Below are 19,138 nucleotides of genomic sequence, written 5' to 3' on the forward strand. Positions count from 1 at the left end.
ACAAGGATGTAAAGATGCTCTCAGCGATTCATGGCAAAAAAAACCACAGCTTTACATGTATTTTTGGAGCAAATCCTCTAGTTCACTATTCAAGCTTTTGAATATTGGCGCACTATACTGTCTAATGTTTAACATGCTTATCATCATCATAGAAAATCTCACAAAGAAACATTGTTATCAAGGGGACATTTATTTGTGCATTTATCACAAGATGAATTTATCACAAGCAGGAGAGTGGAGTGAGGAGACAGGACGATGCCAAATTGAATTTAGCTGACAGGATCGGAGTATTAATTTCCTTTCTGACACCATCCAAGGACATGGGAGGAAGATGCCTGACTTAATTTATCGACCTTATACCTTCTGATTTGCTTTGCGCACTGGGTTATTGCAGAGGTAAATCAAAGATGTTGATCGTCACTGTGAGAGGTCTCATCAGAGTTTTGGCCAAAGGGGATGCAGAGAATTATTTTTGGACCTTGTGATGCTGAATGAATAAATAATGTCATAAATCGATGATCACAGAAAAGGGAATACCAGTTTTGAATTATACTCAGAGTCGCAGCTGTATTCGGGCTGTGACTCACTGCAGCTGATTTGTGTTTGACAACATGTATCGTGAGGGACATTGAACATATAACATGCAAACGAATACTTCAAACTATGGTTGGATTTCTGGAATATTTCAGGTACTTGTTTTTGTCTCGTTTAATTAGGAAATTATTGCTTTCAAAGAGGCACATTGGGTCACATAAGAAATATGAACACATCCTTTAAAATGACTGTAACAGCCAGTTGTTGAGAGCTAAATTGTAAATAAGACATTAGTAATATCTTAGTGAGGGCCGTGGTTATTAGGAGCCAAGCCCAATCTCTCAATGAAGTCATATCCCCATTGTCAGAGCAGTGGACAAGCATGTGGCATTTAACAGGCCTCTGTTGAGCTTATAAAAATAATGAACATCCTCTGATCTCACACAGGACCACTGGGCTTGTGAGGCGATAGTGACACACTGGAAAAAAAACAAATCAGAAATGTGCAATGTTTCCACCTACAGTTTTATCCTAAACTTTGAGATCCCAACCTCTCCCTCCATCCTTTTATTTCCATTCCTAATATTATTCTAAAAAAGGATTTATCAGAAAAAAAAAAAAGCCCTCACACACAAGTTTAAAGCTCAGCACGGTAGAACTACACAATAAAACACACACATACCGCAGACACAGACATACACACGCATACAAACCCCATGTCACTGTTTCTAAGGAGATGTCAACATTGTGAAAACAGATGAGGGAACACGTGTGGAATTTTAGGACTGTTCACCACTTCATCACTTCTTCCAGCCTACGTCACTCCCTAAAAAAAAAAAAAAAAAAAAAAAAAAACACCTTCCTCCCTGATGGAAACAAATGGCTTCACACAGATAACAAGCCAGTCGGAGAGATTTAAGGTTCCTGCTTATTATCTAAATGAGTTTTAACAGAGTTTTAATCTGTGTTTTCCCCCTGAATGCAGACATTCATCTTTAATATAGTGTGCAGTATAACTTAGGTCCTGCTAAGTTTCCTGTAAAACACAGTTAAACATCAGAGGGCACTATTAAAATTGCATCAAATGTCAGGCTATTAGGCAGTTTTTTTTTCTATGAATGCATATAATGTAATAGTCCCACTCAAGCCCTGAGATGTAACTTTTAAGAGAAGATTTTTGCATTCTTCCTCACATGCACAAAAAAAAACATACATTCACAGTTCAACAGGGTAACCTAAATCTATCCTGTTTCCTGCTAAGTCAGTTATGTCCACCGCTGCCTCGCTTCCTCCAGATGCCACAGGACCAGCCTGTCAATACATCTGTCCTTTTGATGCACAACATCAGCAGCCATTAAAGCAGAGTGTCCTCGCTGTCCTCGTTGTGCGTGCTGAGCTGGGCCTTCCTGCGAGCCGTGATGGCCGCCCAGATCCGACACAGCATGCCACCTCTGAAACACAAAATTTGGACAGATTCAACTAGAGTGTTAGAAATGAGCCATCTCAAACACCACTGGGGCTTTTCGATGAAACTCACGCTAACGAGGTAGACTGCCTCTTTTCTACCATCTCTAAGGGCAGTCCCTTCCTACGTTTCTGCATGGACAGATGGTGTGAGGGTGATGTGTGGAGGCAGCTCACCTTATTCCACAGTACATCAAGTCATCCCTGGAGGCCTTGTGGAGGAGACAGTCCAAGGTGAACTCATGAGAGCGCAACTAGAAAACAGGGGTGGATTAATGGTGGGCAGATGAGTAATACCAACCAGCCTCAGGGAGTTAAAAAAAAAAAAGCTTCTGTTTAATTTACCTTGTCGATAGTATCTTGATCTACAGTGATGGACTTGAGCCAGCGCACCATTGCCTTCACTTCTGGATTAGAGCTTTTCTGTGTATTCAATTCTCCAGCTATAATGTACAGAGATTACAACCAAATTACAGATACACTGTAGCCTCTCGTGTCTCCGCAGGCATACTGTTTAATCATTTTCCAAACTGACGTGTCAAGTCTGAGCACAATAGCTGATGATCCGATAGTCTACGCCTCTGACAGAAACCAGTCAGGCAGAAATCCAGAGCCTGAAGCTGAGGAGTGGTAGGCGATTGACTGGTACAAGTGTTAAGAAACTGTAAAGAGAGTCACTATTGATAATCCAAAGAGGGCTTGGCGCCTGGATACAACACCGGTCATGCTGCAGCTTGTGCGGTTAAATCATCAAGACGCAGGCTGAGCAACTGTTAGGCATTAGCTCACTCCTCACATTTACTTTAGATACATGAGCAGCAATATTATTTATCAGCTTGTATTTAATACCCTCCATTTTAATCAGATATATGTTCTTCACTAAACATTATAAACAGGGGAAATCTTAGTAAACAGACAGAACAGTACCTGGATTTAGAGGTTTGATGAGGACACATGACCCCTATCAAAAAGAATATGCAAATATTTCCGCGCATATTATACCCTACCTGAACTACTGGATGGTTAGGTTTCATCAGACCAAAGTCAAAGCTAGATGGGGAACACTATGTTTTTTTCAAACCTCGTTTAAGATACAAGATGAATATGAGTGGGTATATTCCATAACTGCAGTCTTATTAGAACAAGACCCCCCATTTGCATGTCCCTGGACAGCATTTCCTTGCTGAACCACAGAGGAGGGATACATCCTGTTAAGTTACACAGCCCTCTCGTGGCTGCTGGCTGAGGCCATCTACTGGAGCAATTCCAAAACTACTTGTACGTATCAGTCACTTCAAACCCCAAATATGTTTTTTGACCCCTCGACCTGAAACATATTTTTCATTAAGTTCATTGCAAGTAAATCCACAGTATGTGGGAGCTTTCCCTTCTCTTCCCGTTTCCTCCTACGTGCCCCTACAAGAAACCGAGGGTGTGCATGAGCCTTTTATATGGCAAACACTAAATATGTAAAAAGAAAAATAGGGCCCAGGTTTCTAAATACAGGAGTTATCCTTACAGAGTTCCTTCCTGCACAGAACAAGGTGGATTTCTATATAGTTGTGCCACCTCCTCTAATTGGCCCATAACTTTTTTCGACATTCATAGGACATACTGTATTAAGTTAGACTTTTTCTTTAACAATTTCTGCAAAACTATAGTACATAGACCTTGAATCAGCATAAAAATGATCCAAAAAAAACCTACAAAAACATTCATACATCAAACTCACCTAGCAACTTCTTGTGCTATTTACATGGATGTAACAAACTGGTTAAAGAAACATCACCTTCAGCGACCGCTGCTCTCCTCAGTACATCTATCTGCTCCTGTTTCCTCTGGACAGAGCTCCTCAGTAGCTCCTGGTACTCTCTCTCCTTCTCACTCAGCTGACTCAGCAGTCTGAAACATAAACGGCCATCATCACTTAGCAGAAGGCAGTGCAGCTCAACATTTTAATTAATCACAGTGTACTGCCTCACAGAGATCATTTAAATACCAAAAGTCAGTCTATGCAGCCTTGAAGGCAAAATACTTTACAATAATGCAAACTGCTGTTTGGCACAAAATCTCTCTATGTATATTAAAACCATCAAAAATAAATGTAGCACAACATGATAGAGGACACGGCGAGATCTCCCACCTTCTGGTTTCTAGACGGAGATCTCTCAGTTGGTCACTGAGGGGGCAATCGTTGTTGAGGGTGAGGTCTGTCGGGGAGCTGGGGCTGGCTGTAGGCAGGATCTCATTCATGGGTGCTGTGTACCGTGTGTCTGCTGGCGCCATCAGCTGGCCAGGGACAAAAACAGGAGTGTCTGGAGAGTCTAGGTCGGCACACTGCTCCTCGGGAGTGCCGTCCTCAATCTCAAATGAGGACTGCAGCTGGAGTTTCAGCTCTGAGAGGCAGAGATGGGGAAGAGTGGAAGAAGCGTCAGCAACGAATAAATTAACGAGAATTCCCAAAAAGGAAACAAACAAGCAAAGAAGTAAACGAAAAAATGTGCGCAGTGGATAAACAATGACAGAAAAATATGCATGTTACTTGTTAGCTTACATGTCAGCTGATACACTACAATACTGGTCCAGTAGTAGATAAGATCTTTTTTTACTGTAGTCTTACATCGGATCAATGATCGTATGCAAAGCACTTAAAGGGTTTAATAAAAAAAACTATTCCATTTTCTCAAGTTTCTTTTGAATGTAAGTTACTTTTTAAAGTTACTTTTCTAAAAACGTGCTTTTCGAGTTACTTTTCCTAGAGTTACTTTGCAACATGTTATGAAATATTGGGGGTCAGGGATAAATAGCCTAATGAAAAATAAAAACTGAATGATGATTTATAACATCTCTGGACATCCAAACATAGGTGCAGACTCTAAGATCACTTTACTTAGTCATAGCCATTTCCTGATTTTGCATCATCCATCATTTGCATTATCATTTCTGCAAAAGTATGCTAACGAGGAAAGGTTGCATGACTGCATTATGGAAATAACTGAATTTCTGGACATCACAGACACTTACATCACCTTTCTCCATTAACTAGAAGCAAAATTATAGCTGTTTCCAGGTTGTGGTGATTTATTAGCTCATTACAATTACAAAAGGGCACAACATTGCTGGGTTTCATATGGGCCATATAGAGGTTTCCTGTAGACTGTAATATTTACTCATCTCTCCAAGGATTTAATACAAACTACTAAACTTATAAGTACAAGATGAAGCTCTACCTGGTAGGAGCACAGTGATGGCGTCCTGGACTGCCTGTCTCAGCAGATTGTCCAGAGCAAACATCCAGTGAGGTTTTACTTGCTGTTGCCTCAGCACCTTCTTCACCTACATACAGAGCAGCTCATTTAACATCATAATGAGAGGAGTGATGTTTCACCCTTTATGGAGGAAAGCAGCCTGACCACTACGAAAGCCTGTGTGTTGACACTTACCGCATCTTGGAAGCTGAACAGCACCACCTGCAGGCTGTTGAGTGATACTGCATCAGTAAGCAGTTTGGCTCGAAGGTCCAGCAAACTGGTGGTCAGCTGCTTCCTGTCCGGGGAGTGGATGTTGTCTCGCAAGCAGCTAATGAGCATGGTGATGTGGTCAGCAGTTAGTGACGATCCGTCGCCTTGCTTTTAGAAAGACAGAAAAAAGATCAGAAAATTGAGGGTGCATTAATCCTCTGAAGTCACAGCTGTGGTGCCGTATTGAAAACAACTTAGTCTCTGGTTTTTATGGATTACTTTTTGCTCAAAACAAAAGACAACTTTTAATCAGTATGATACTTAAATTCTTACAATAAAACCCAGCTGTCATCTCTTAAATGCTTATAAAATCTTGGCTCACCAAAGATTTTAACATGAAATGAATTAGGGAGAAACCACCAAAGCCTACAGCTTTTTTTAGCTGTATTTGTTTGGCTGCGAAACGCTTTTCTAAGACAAAAAAACTAATGCCAAACCCAGTGCAAAATAAGCCTTTAGGCTCAAGATTAACTTGCAAGCCAACTTCAAAAACTTTGCATTCATTGCACACTGTCTTGCCATGAAGTGACTGGATCACAGGGAGGTTCACATTTTTTGGCGTGGGCAATGCCAACAGTACAACAACAACTGGACAATTTGTGTTAAGAACGAACTAAGAGGGGAATTACACAGGGATTATTATGTGCAATTATCATTTACACACCATGATTGTGACTATTAGTTAAAGACTTAATGATGGCCAATCATCTATTTACCTCAAAGAATTCTTCTGCTGTGTTTATTTTATTGTTTTAAACTAAATTTAAAAGACTTAACCAGAGACAGCTGTAAATTAGCTTTAGTTAGTTGCCCTGTGGTCATTACATTTGCAGCATTTCTTATTCTTATGTGACAAGCTTTATTGTCAGTAACACTTTAGAGGAAATTGTACGTGTGTTGCTGTGACATTTCTTCGCCCACCTGTGGCATAGAATCCTGTATGTTGAAGACAACAAGACTGATGTAGTCAGTAAGGACTCTGTGCAGTGTTGCTCTCCTTTCACTGTCCTTTCTCAGCATAAAAAGACCAATGTTCTCCTCTGTTGAGGCTGGACTGCACATTTCGGATGGGGAGTCCTCGGGTACTCTGGACAGTAGGAGGCATTAGAGAGAGATCAATCACACCTAATCAACGGATAAAGACTCAAAAACAAGTAATGTATCAATTGTAATGGCAATCCCATGAAAAAAAAAAAAGAAAGATATCAGTAATTCATGTGTGTTTTATGCTGGCATTATGCTCTTTATGCACAGGATGTTGCCTATCTGACTGAGACCTCAGTGCGGTTTGCCACTGACGTAAGATCCTGTATAACCAAGTCTGATACACAGATTATAAGGCTTGTATCTTGTGTTACACAATAATGTAATTTACGGCAGGAAGCTGCTGGTGCTGGGTGGGCTGTCTGAGATTTCATCTGCTCTGAGGGTCGACTGGGGCCTCCTCAAGTCCAGGGAACAGGACAGGTCGATTGAATCCGAGTACGAATCAGTGTCCTCCACAAGGATGGAGATGGGTACAGACAGGCTGCGTTGATAGTCAGCTGCAAAACCCAGCAAGTTTGTGGTTAGATATGCAAATGTTTAAAATCTCTGACATCTACCTGGTTTCATAACAAGACACCACACAAGAAAAAAGAGCAGGATGTGAGTTTGATGTGTGCTGAAGCTTCACCAGAGTCTTTAGGTTCTGATTCCTGCACGGCCCTGGCCCTCTTCCTGGGGGACGACCTGAGGAAGGTGGCCATCAGGAGCTCTGTGGCTGTGGCTCTGTCGTCCGGGATCGGCTCAAAACAGTTCATGATGAAGCCCTTCGCCCCATCTGACATGCACTCTGGCACCTTGGGGTGGATCTTAAACATGCCCACCTTGACAGGATTGTTTAAACATTAGAGTTAGAAGATTATATCATTTACAATTAAAAGAAAAAAGAAATGTTCATTTGAACTACTTCACTGAGATTGTATGTGTGGAAAAAAGACTTAAGTTGCAAAGCAAACAAATATGTATCAAATATCAGATCAAGCAAAGATCAGGCCCTTAAGGCTACGCGGTACAGACAATGGTTTGATGGATGGAGATATGTTGCCAATGTACAGATTGATTTTATTTATTGCAACCAAATTAGAAATCATATAAATGTCTTGATGACGTGAACACTCATATGAGACAAACTCCCATGCTGTCCCATACGATATGAACACAGCCTTAGGCACAGTAGTGCTCTGAGCTAAAAGCTAACAGCACTATGATAACATACTCACAATAATAAAGCTAACATGCGATGGTTTACCTTGGTCACCTCATTAGTTTAATGTGTTGCTAGTGTGCTAAGGCTTACTGATTAGCACCAAACACAAAGGATTGCTGATGCAGATGGGAATGCCATTAGGTTTGCAGGTGTTTGGTAAAGGCACACATTCATATTTGAACTGATGATGGCACTAGATCACCAGAATGGGTACAATTCATCCAAGAGACATGACAGCGTGTACCAAATTTCAAACCACAAATGTCAACCTTAGGTGATAACCTGATCCTGTGGTTCTTCACACGGAACCATCTGGAAAAGTTGTTTGTAGAAACTCTAAAGGGCCAGGCAGGTTCAGAAAAACACCTGACAGGTGATTGGATGTCACTATTTCCCACAGGCCAACGTCAACCACTCAGTTCATAAATATGAATATTTGCCAAATTTAGAACTATAAAACACATTATCAGCATCTACATAAAATGCAGCTTAGGTAAGGATATTTACCTTGAACATGGCTGCCTGAGGACTTCCCAGCTCATGGAAGGGTGTTTTGCCTGTTGCCATTTCTATAATAGTGCACCCCAGGGACCAAATATCAGCCGGCTTCCCATAACCCCGAGGCCCTTGGTCGATAATCTCTGGAGCCATGTACTGAAGAGTTCCTATTGAAAAAAAAAAAAACACCATAAAATGTTATTGTAATTCAACCACTGTAATCAGTTCACAGATATAAGTACAATTTCTCCTTACAGCACAGTTAAATCCGTACATAGGGATCACGGTATCAAAGTATGTATAAAAAAAGTCATACATGTGTGACGGCACAGCTTCTTACCAGCAAACGTCTCGGTACAGGGGTTGATCCCTGCTAGTCGTTTGGAGGTTCCAAAGTCAGAGATCTTCAGCACTCCACTATAGGTGTTGATCAACACATTGTCACCCTGCAGTAAAGACAATTTACCCACGGTGAGATGTTTTCCAAACACTGCTGCCTTACACCATGAAGCCAGGATGAAATTATTGTTGAGAGTGAAATCATTATTTGCCATTTGGCCCAGGGTGCTCTGCTCACCTTAATGTCTCTGTGGACTATCTGATTGTCATGAAGGTATTTGAGCCCCTCCAGGATCTGTTTGGTGTAGAAGATGATGGTGGCTTCATTGTCTTTCAGGGGACCCCATTTGGAGCGCAGCAGTGATGACAAACTTCCTACAAGCAGGAATGTAAAACTACATGTTATTCCCCACATGTCCATGGGAGGACAAAACAAAGTTTCTAATGCAAGTGTCACACTGGAAAATTCTACAGTTTCTCAGCTATAATCTGGCAATATCAAACCAAGATATAGACTGGAATTGTCAACATATCTTCTGACAATTATGCCATTGTCTGATGAGATTTTTTCTCCAATGAGCGATGAGTCGTTAGAACCACCCACTTTTTCTTCACACTGGCTCCCAGTAGATGTTGCACAATTGCACTTACAAAACTAAACACAAGACAGACGCTGACTTCCTTGATGCCCAATAAAGGCATCATCCTGTAACAAAGCCGCACAGCGACTAGGGAAGTGCAGGGGCAGGGCTAATGTTGGCACTTCCATGGAGCCAAGACACAACGTCTCTGCATCTCCTTCACACGCAATCTGTTTTTCATTGCAGCGAAGGTTTCCATGAACATTTCTTCATCTAGTGAGCTGATATTAATATCCCAATGCATAATTATTAGTTTGAAGATTACATGAAAACAGTGTGAATGTATTAGTCCTAACTAGTCTTAACTAATTTCAACCTCAGACAATTAAAAAGATACAGTTGCCTGTTTTTCAAATACAGTGGTTTCAAGTCAAACATTTCTGAGTAGTTACATAACTTTTACATTGGACTAAGGCTGTCCACTGCTCTTTGATGCTAGTAGTATTAGAAGTTGAAAACTGTAACATTCATACCTCCAGGTACTTCCTCCATGAAGATCTTGATGAAACCATCCTGACTGACAGAGCCCAGGTACTGGACAATGTTCCTGTGTTTCAGCCGCTTGTGCAGAGCGATCTCCTCATGGAGGGGCTGCGAGTAGCTGGGACAGACAGAGGAATACATGTGTGACTGTGAGGTTTTGGTCAACTATACAATATCCCACATGATAGTTCATTATCTGAAAGCATTCAGGAGAGACAGGCAGGCCTATTCACACACATACACATCCTTGTACTTCTATACTTGTGAGAACCCTCATTGACATAATGCATTCCTCAGCCTTAATGAACACAACTAAATGACTAACCTCAAACACTAACCTAAACCTAAGTCTAAACTTAACTTTAAAACCAAGTCTTGACATTAAAATGTTAAGTTTTAAGTTTACTTTACTTGAACTTATTTTTAAGTTTACTAAGTTGTAACGCCAAAAAGGAATCACTCCCCATGAATGTCCTCACTGTTAAAAACTTGTTCTAGTCCTCACTATGTAGCAAGTGCAAGGACACACACACACACACACACACACACACACACACACACACACACACACTGAATGTTAAACCTGCTGTCTCCAAACCTCAGAACATGAAAAAGTCTGGTAGATGCACAACTCAAAACTCTTGACTGTATCTTATAAACTACATATCCTTTCTAAAGTGTGCAGTTTATATTGTGTTAGCTACCTCCATTAGTAGGTAAAAAGAATAGAGCATTGTGTAACAATGATCGGGTTTGTATTTCAATAAATAAATGAAATGCTTTGTCCATTACGTCACATGACAGCTGCTAAAAAGATTTTTCCTCTATCTCTCTGTCTCTGTCTCTCTGCTACTAACATGACACATTACTTCTCAGTTATCTCAGTTATCTCAGAGAGATAAGAGCACAGCCTGATAATTACAACATCAGATGAGTGACACCATGTGTTCTGAACACATGGGAGTTTGGCAAATGCTTAAAAAATGATTTAAATATCAAATTTCCTTCGGCGGGAATGTTTTATTTGCAGATAACACTGCAGTAAATGTTTAGAAGCCATTTGTACAGTTTACGGAGTAACAATCGGACTGAGCAGTCTAAACAGTCATCCATCTCCCCCTAGATTCCCTCGCAGCTCTGGGGATCCAGAGCGAGCCACTGAGCGCCATCTCTGCCAAATCCTTTCCCAGTAAGGATATGGTGGAAAAAATAAACGTTCTTGAGAGAAACAGAGCAGCTTAGTGTCTCCCAGTGAGGGACGACTCAGAATGAATAGTGTGAGTGTTAGTTTCTCATACGTGCTGTCCTTCTCAGGGATTTCCTTGATGGCGATGCGTACTTGGTTGCTCAGGTCCCTCCCAGCGTACACCACGCCGTACGTCCCTTTACCCAGAACCACCTTGTCGCCATTTTCGTTCGTCTCGTAGATGTACTGTGGAAGGGTAGGATAATTAGGGGAATTGTGGGGAACTTCACAAGCAATCCCAAGTGGCGGAAGAGATTCATTCAGGGCCTTTTAAGTCCAGACTAAATTCAATATGAATGTATTTAGTTATTTACACCACAGAAACTTTGATTTTCACTTTATTTTTCCCAGCAATTGCAGCTGCTTTCCTGTTGAGGCAAGTGAGACCTAAAATAGAGACACACTCTGCGTCACAGGAATGGAGGACTGTCACTGACCTCTAGTATTCCCTCAGTTAGATGGTCCAGGTCCTGAGCACAGTCTTCAGCATGCTGAAGCAGAGAGTTTACCAGCTCACAGAAGCTAGTGAGAGAAGAGAATATGCTGTTAGAGGAGATTTTAAAAAGCCAGTGGATGAATGAAGTAAATTAAAGCAAAGAGAGTACCAAAAACATGCATGTGCTTCACAGGCTTTTGTCAGGGAATTTACCCATAAAAGGCAAACATCCAGTAAGTGGAGGAAAACTTCAGAGTTTTTGACCACTAGTAGCACTGCGGAGCCTTGTTGTTTAAAGTTTTATTTCTATAGTGCATACAAATGCTCAGCAAAAACAGATTTCAATTTCAAATATATGATATTTTTAAAAGTTGGCTTTGCAAATGTTTAATGGGGAAGAAATGCACCCAACACGTTTCATAAACTTGTTTACAATAATAGTTCTCTTCTTCATCCAAGTTGTATGTAGCCATAGAAATAGTTTCAATTTAACTTCTATTCCAATGAAATACTGTCTGACACTAGTGGAAAGAGCATCATTTAAAAACAAAATGGAGTTCACATCCATTACGTTTCATTAAGCAGAGGTTTCAGCAGTGGATCTCTCATAGCTGAGTCTGCAGTGGCAGCAGTGGCAGACACCACAAGAGGGAAATAAAACTTTTTGTGATTTGGGTCAGCCTTTTCTTAAAGTTACAGTCAAAAAAAATCTGTCCTTGGGGGATTTCCTAAAGGGCCATAAAGGAAATATGACTCATACAGTGTAATTACATCACACCCAGTCCTCCCACTAGACTGTAAAAGCAGTCGGCATTATCTGTCTGTCGACCTCTAATCATCTTCCCTCACCAGCCGTGTGGGTACCTTATCTATTCAGCCAGTTGGTCAGTGAGCAAATCATTTTTTGTTTGTTTGTTAGTCACTCACCCTTTACAGTGAAGCTCAGAGGGGAAGCAGAGCTGGAAGTCATCCGAGTTGTAGTGGACATATAGGAAGCAGCTCCGCTCATCAATCTTTGAAGCACTTTAGAGAGAAAAAAAAGCAAATAAAGATCTGAACTCTTCAAACCAGAATAATCTCTTCTTTAATTTGTTTACAGAATTCATGGCAATCCCTTTACCGTCCCAGGGAACCAACAGCTAGCGTTTGCATTACAAAGGGTCGTGCTTTAAGTACAAAAATTAGGTGGTGCTGGTGGGGGGGGGGGGGGGGGTGTATTACTTAAGTAAATGCTGATGAAGAGCAAGGCCCTGCGACAATGAAAAAAATATTTCCGCATACATAGTGCAATCTGATAAAGTTGTTTGTTTGCTGTTTTTAAGTAACCAAGCAGCTGTTTTGGGTATTTGCTGAAAATCGCTTGAGTCGCAAATCAGCAGACAAGGGAAGGCTAAAGTACACAGCAACACTGATCAGTAGGCAATCTACAAAAAAAAAAAAAACCCTGCAAACAACAAAGACACCATATTGACAGAAGAAAAATCTGACTGACAGCCAAGGTTTCCCAGACGACCTCTATGTTTTGGCTCCTCTGGCTTTGCTGCAAGCTTGAACACACCCAGAACTGAAAGCAGATATTTGAGAGGCGTTGGCACATGCTGTACTTTTACCTCACTCCTCGAATTGCAGAGGCTGGAAAAGTCCACTGGTGTAAGCCTTTCTGTAGGATCAGGGATAAAACATTGGATGAAGACAATTTGACTGCGTATACACAGCGAGTTACACGTGGTGACAGAGCAGCTTTACACCCACATGCACATATACATGCAGGAGAAAGAAAGTCAACGGCCCGTAGGTGTGAAGGGAGTCATTCCTTCACGCTCTCAGAGAAGGCTGAAAGAACACACCCACAAGCTCACCTGATTAAACATTCACTGGACCATAAATCAGTGTGAGAAAAGTTGGTTCTGCCTTTTATTATGCAATTTATTTCCACATTCTGTATGTATGGCAGGTACATGTATTCAGATAAGATGGTGGCGCTGGGTGTGAGGGGAGGTGGTAGGCGTGTCTACATACCTTTAACGGAGTGATGTGTTTCAACTGGACAGTGCGACTTTCATCCTCTTCGCTCACACACACAACAGCTGGCTGTAAGACTTTACTGGGCTCCAGAATGAGCACCTGAAAAGCAGCGATTCAAAATTCAATTTCTTGCAACCAATATTCTATATTAGCCACACGGCTTTCATTTCTTTCCATTGTCTCAACACCATATTTCTCCGTGCTGTAACAGCATTACAGTACTGTGTTAAAGATCAGATTAAAATGGGCAAAGCTGGGTTCAAAGCTTTCCGTTTACTGTTATGGTTACTGGACAGGCATCAGTGTCGTCTTACTGGGCAGCGGTCTGTGGAGACGGTGGGTTTACAGGTCTGCAAAAGCAGCTCCATCCAGAAATCCACAGTGTCCTGTTTGGGAGATTTCACCTCAGACGGCTTGGCAAACTGACGGTACAGGATGAACGTCTCCATGATGGACGCCACATACCTGAAAAAACAAAAAAAAACAAAAAATACACACAATCCACATTAAATAAACACAGAAAAAAAAGAGTGGAATCCTCTAAAATTCTTTCTAATCCACATGGGGCTTCTGATTTCTTTTCTTTTTTTGTTTTAATCAAACCAACCAAATTAAAATTATAATGCAAACTGAATCCTTGTTTTGATTAAAAACCCTGTTCTGCATGATTACTGCTAATCAAGAGCTGGTGCATAAGCCTCACCAGATGGGGGCCTTGAGCCTGTAGAGCTTCTCAGAGGCCTCGATGACTTTCCTGTGTTCGTTAGCGAGGATGTTTGCTCCAAGGTAGAAGCCGACATCCCAGTAGTCCTTCATCTTCTCCAAACTGCCCTTTCTACCGAGCAGGTTGCTTAGAGTCACACCTAAAGGCCAACATAGTGCCACAGAGCAACAACAATTCATTGACATGTTTCCAAACTAATAGGCTAATGTGTCCAACAAGGTAGCAACACAACGCTACTGTGTATACATACTACGTGCATTACTGTAAGCCAACAGGGATGTGACATTACATTGATTCTAATCAATATATCCATTCTAAAGACTAAATGGAGTTTACTGCTAAGTGCAGCTGAAGTACTGTGTGTAACAATATTCTCCTACATGTACTAGTTTGTACATAAAGAAGAGTGATGTGAAATCAGCTGTAAAACAAGTCATTTCAGCGGCCTGATCAGGAGTGTTAATGGTATTTAAACAATCACCAGAATTGTGGTTTGTAGGTTTATACCCCTACAAAATAAAGTGTAATGTAAAGTAGTGTAAACTTTATGACACACTGAATCTGGAAGCATGAAGCACCAATTTTGCGCAGCTCAATGGAGGTGTCAAATTCATGGCCAGCTGCCATCAGGAGGACCACGTTGTTGATGCCCGAGTGAAGAGTTGGCTCAGTCTCAAAGGCTTTTCCATACCTGACAAATAATATAAAGGACAAATAATATAAAGACAGCAATGGTGGATTATACTAGAACACTTGACAGACGGGAGACATTTAGGCATGTCAGAAAAATAATACAACGCAAACTGCAAACACGCACGAGCAGCCAAAATCAAAGGTTAAATACATTAGCTGTAAAACCAGTTTGTCAGAGCAGACCCACGAACAAAAAGTGGTTGTACCAATAGCAGGCCTGGTCTCTGCTGCGCTGATCACTGAACCCAGAGCTCATGAACATGTCTTTGTAGATGCGTCCACACAGGCAGAAGACATCCGACGCCACCTTCCCCCCCGACTCCACAATAGGCAGAATTGCCTCCAAAGCCTTAGCGCGATCTCCAGGGCGATTCCTCCTGATCGGGGGGAGATTGTATAATATCAGCAGTTTGTATGCCTACAAAGCAAATAAAGGCTACAGGCTGAGAATGGCGCTAAAACTAAGCTGAAACCAGAGAAGAGATTACATTAACTATGATTACTTGTAAAACAAACTACCTGTTTAGAGCAAATATATAGTGAAACTTGATATTCTGATGTCCAGCTACCAGGCACATGGGCAGGTTGTTCAGAGTCTCCACCAGTTTGATTATGGCGTCGTAGTCCTGAGAAATGAGGGTGCAGAATTACAATATATTATTAACCACTGTCACATCTGACACCAGCATTTAGAACCTCATGTATGAAGACATTAATCACTAATAATCATTTAAACTTCAGTGGTTGTTCTTGTTTCCATCTACATCGACATGGTACACTAAAATCTGATCCTGGCATTTGGTTTGTCTCATTGACAGTAATACTTTCATAATGAAACAAAGGCTTTTTTATGCTTCAAGCCAAACATGCACATAATAATGCTCAAATGTTCAACTGATTAATCAGTCAGGTGATCCATAGACCTTATTTATAACAAAAACGCCAACTTTTAGGTTTGCAATTTTTTCTATAAACTGAATCCCTTTGTAATAATAATATTTTTTACTATTATTATGCTTTATTATAAGAAGTGATAAAATGACACATTGGGCAGGTAATCATTATCTTAATCTGAAAAATGTTAAAAGATGAATTTAAAAAAGACCTTTCACACATTTAACTCACATGCACACACTTATACACACACCTGAATGTCCCTGTAGGACAACAGCAGGTTCATTACTATATCAGGGGTGAGCAGCTCCACGCTGTCTAGGCGCTTTTGGATGCGGCTCAACTCCTCGCTCAGGGCTTGGCTGCTGAAGCGCTCCCGTGCCATGCGAATCTCATGCCTGATCGACTCCCGGAAGTACTCACTGTCAGCAGAGAGAGCAGAAGGGTCATAACACTCCACTCTTTCACAATCTTAAATAAGTGTGCTAAGTGAAGTGCGAGTTTCAGCATCAGCATATGCAGGTGGAGTCTGAGGTGACGGTGTTTTGGGTGTAGACGGCACAGGGTGGTGATGCACAGAAGTGGACGTCTGACCTGGACTGAACGTGAACGTGGTTCAGCAGATGCACCAGTCTCTCCACCAGCAGGGTCAGCAGGGGCTCCAGCTGGAAACTAGGCTGCATCAGCTCTTTGATGCCGGTCATCATGGAAGCATCGCAGGCAAACACTTTGCCCTGCGGTGACACTACGTAAGGGATGAACGTGTAGCTTCCACACTGCTCCTGAGGGAAGACATCGTATCACAAATTCACACTGGGAGACTCTTGCATGACCTCAGTGGAGTTGGTGCTGCTTTGGCCTTAATAATTGTATGTACAGATAAACTCGTGGATAAACACAACTGCTTTGCTCCTTTATCATTGACCATTGAGCCTTACATGAATTACATTATCTTATTTACAGCTGAAATGATTCCCACTTGTGATGATGTTGAACTTTTGTCTAATTTACAAAGTCTTTAGATTTTGCACCATTGTTTTATTAAAAAGAGAGTAATAGTGGTGGGAATCTTTCAGTATTTTCTAACATTTTATAGATCAAACCATGAATCCATGAGGCAAGAAAATAATGAGCAAATTAACCAGTAATGAAAATATTAATTAGTTCCAGCCATGCAAGGGGGCCCTGGGGCAAAAATCAATTGTGAGCTCCTACTGGATCTATTTCATGTCAGTCTCACTAAGCTGAAGTGCACACAGGGAAGCATACATGGCATCTTAATGTCATTTTGCACAGAGCCCCAGAGAATAACCAGGACCCCAGTACTGGCAAAACTCCAGGGTTTGCTGTGAAATAATGAATCTCTCAAAACTAAATTGTGGCCCCTCTTCCAACAGGGCCCCCACATGAGCTAATAATGCAGGATTCTCTTTAAGTCACCTTACATTGGACTTGAGTTGTGAGATTAGTCCAGCTATCACGAACTATTCTACACAGTGTATCTGACTTCTGGGCCCCCAGGACAGTTGGGGTGGTAACAAACAGGGGTGGTGTTGCTTCTGAGTTACCTTGATAGCCTGCAGATCACTATCTTGCTTGTAACAGTACAGGATTATGTTGTTGGTCATGCTGAAACTTTCTCGCACTCCGAGGTGGTAGAAAAGGGAAGGCTGGCAGAAGGAGTCACTCATCTCAACCACTGCCACATCTGTAGGGGGAATTTAAAACGCCAGGTCAGTTTGCGTAATTGGCGCAGTGCTGCGTGTGCGTGTCGTCCAAATTAGCCTACAGTACAGCGTGCCTGCACTTGCCTGCATTGTAGAAACTATCCAGGATGTCTGTGGTGCCCAGGGATATTCTCTCGAATGAAATGGTATTGAAAACGGCGTGTGCGTCCGCGCATGCTTCCTTCAGGCATTTCAGGGATAAGTTCTCCTCAGTCTGCGGCACTGACGCGTCCTCGTTCACTATGTACGCCACGGACAGGGCTCTGGTCCGGCTCCGCGGAGAGACGATCTGTTTACCCGAGCCGCTGGAGCTCATTTCTATCGCCAGAGTGTCCTGCCAAAAACTTCCAGCTGACACCCAAACTGGATCTTTCCTCCTCAGCTCGTGCAGGCTCATTCGCCTGCGCTCTGTCGTGTACATTTTGCGCCTTTTTGCTGCAGCCAAAACTCAGAGCATGTCCTCCGTCGGGACAACCTCCATTAAAAACGCAACAGCACGGTCTCTTGCTTGATCTTGTAATTCCCCAGGTGCGTCTCCGCCTCCGCTCAGATCCACTGACATTCCCGGTACTCCTCTCCGCTGGACCCGCCCTCCCGGCCTCCTCCCCCGCCGCGGCGCGCTCCGCTCCGCCCGCTGACAGGAGGAGACTGCGGGCCACTCAGCCCCGACTCTTGCATGACCTCTGCTGTCAAAAGCAAACTGATCTATGTTGGCTTGGTCTGTTTGCAGTAAATGTTGCTACAGGTGACATTTTGACTTCCACAACAATGTTTTGATGTTATTCAGCTGCTCAGACTGTAGAAGTGAGATGTGATCTAACATTCGAACGTATTATTACTATTATTTACATGCATTTATGTCACTTACTTTATATGACAATATTGTAAAGGGCTACTTATGACTTACATTTAGATTGCTGAAGTAAAGGCACTTGTCAGAAGAGGGACTGCTCCCATGATGCAGGAACAGTCTTAACTTATGTTAAGACATTCACATGAACACATACAGAAAGTGGATATAAACCACACCAGCAACAAAGCCCAATTAAGCCAAGAAAAAAAGTTTGATCAGCACTAGAAAATATATAAGGCAAAGAAATTGCACTCAACAAAACATTTTACAATATAATGTGTCCAGGGAGGGGGTAAAGGTCCAGTCTGATCCCCCACCCACGGTCCTCCACTCTCCTAGTCACAAACCATGCTTTCACATGTCAACAGGAAAATATGTAACTGGCTACCTGCAGTTATACTTTTGTTTTTACTGACTTTATGCTGCTGATCCTGTCGGCTGTCACTGATGCATTACCAATGTGTGTAAAGACTATTCAGGTAACCTGAATTAACCACAATGCCATAATTACAAGCTACCAGTGTTATCAAGCTGTTAGTTGAGCTACCAGTAGGGTGGAAACCAAGTGTTACTAACTTAAACGATGAATCTAATAACTGAACTTTGTATACCTGTGAACACCAAGAGCTGCAGTTTATCTGAGGCAAATGTTGGCTGACATCTGTTTTTGGCAGCTAACACTGTTTTTTACATTAGCTCACTGCATTTACAATTGAACAAGCTGTTGGAGAAACACAGAATAAAGCTAGCTACATGACACCATTATTTACCTAATTCATGAGAAGTCCACTAGTGTTTTAAAATGTCAA

The 19,138-nt window shown here is 41.8% G+C and overlaps 1 protein-coding gene across 1 annotated transcript; it reads right to left on the reverse strand.

Annotated features, from left to right (window-relative positions):
- Positions 1 to 1,653: 1,653 nt before the first annotated feature.
- LOC139205437 (mitogen-activated protein kinase kinase kinase 5) lies at positions 1,654 to 17,998 on the reverse strand. The gene is made up of 28 exons (XM_070835658.1): positions 17,561 to 17,998; positions 17,318 to 17,457; positions 16,344 to 16,531; positions 16,003 to 16,171; positions 15,375 to 15,481; positions 15,062 to 15,232; positions 14,741 to 14,853; positions 14,142 to 14,301; positions 13,753 to 13,903; positions 13,433 to 13,537; positions 13,024 to 13,073; positions 12,341 to 12,436; positions 11,415 to 11,499; positions 11,030 to 11,163; positions 9,722 to 9,849; positions 8,846 to 8,982; positions 8,609 to 8,714; positions 8,278 to 8,435; positions 7,195 to 7,387; positions 6,895 to 7,063; positions 6,441 to 6,606; positions 5,442 to 5,627; positions 5,229 to 5,334; positions 4,142 to 4,394; positions 3,788 to 3,900; positions 2,344 to 2,441; positions 2,176 to 2,252; positions 1,654 to 1,985 (listed from the first exon to the last, which is right to left on the reverse strand). Exons 1-28 carry the CDS (start codon positions 17,895 to 17,897, stop codon positions 1,889 to 1,891), a joined length of 3,993 nt encoding a protein of 1,330 aa, XP_070691759.1. The 5' UTR covers positions 17,898 to 17,998; the 3' UTR covers positions 1,654 to 1,888.
- Positions 17,999 to 19,138: the final 1,140 nt, after the last annotated feature.

Source organism: Pempheris klunzingeri, chromosome 8 (assembly GCF_042242105.1).
Source record: "Pempheris klunzingeri isolate RE-2024b chromosome 8, fPemKlu1.hap1, whole genome shotgun sequence".
Taxonomy (NCBI): Eukaryota; Metazoa; Chordata; class Actinopteri; order Acropomatiformes; family Pempheridae; genus Pempheris; species Pempheris klunzingeri.

Bases quoted from the DNA above. Each gene is read 5' to 3' on its own strand.
- LOC139205437 (XM_070835658.1), bottom strand. From the start codon at position 17,897: ATGTACACGACAGAGCGCAGGCGAATGAGCCTGCACGAGCTGAGGAGG. The intron at 8,715-8,845 runs GTGAGCAGAGCA...TCTTTACTGCAG, and splicing joins TAGTCCACAGAGACATTAAG to GGTGACAATGTGTTGATCAA. The intron at 2,442-3,787 runs GTGATGTTTCTT...TGTACATTATAG, and splicing joins GAGAGCAGCGGTCGCTGAAG to CTGGAGAATTGAATACACAG.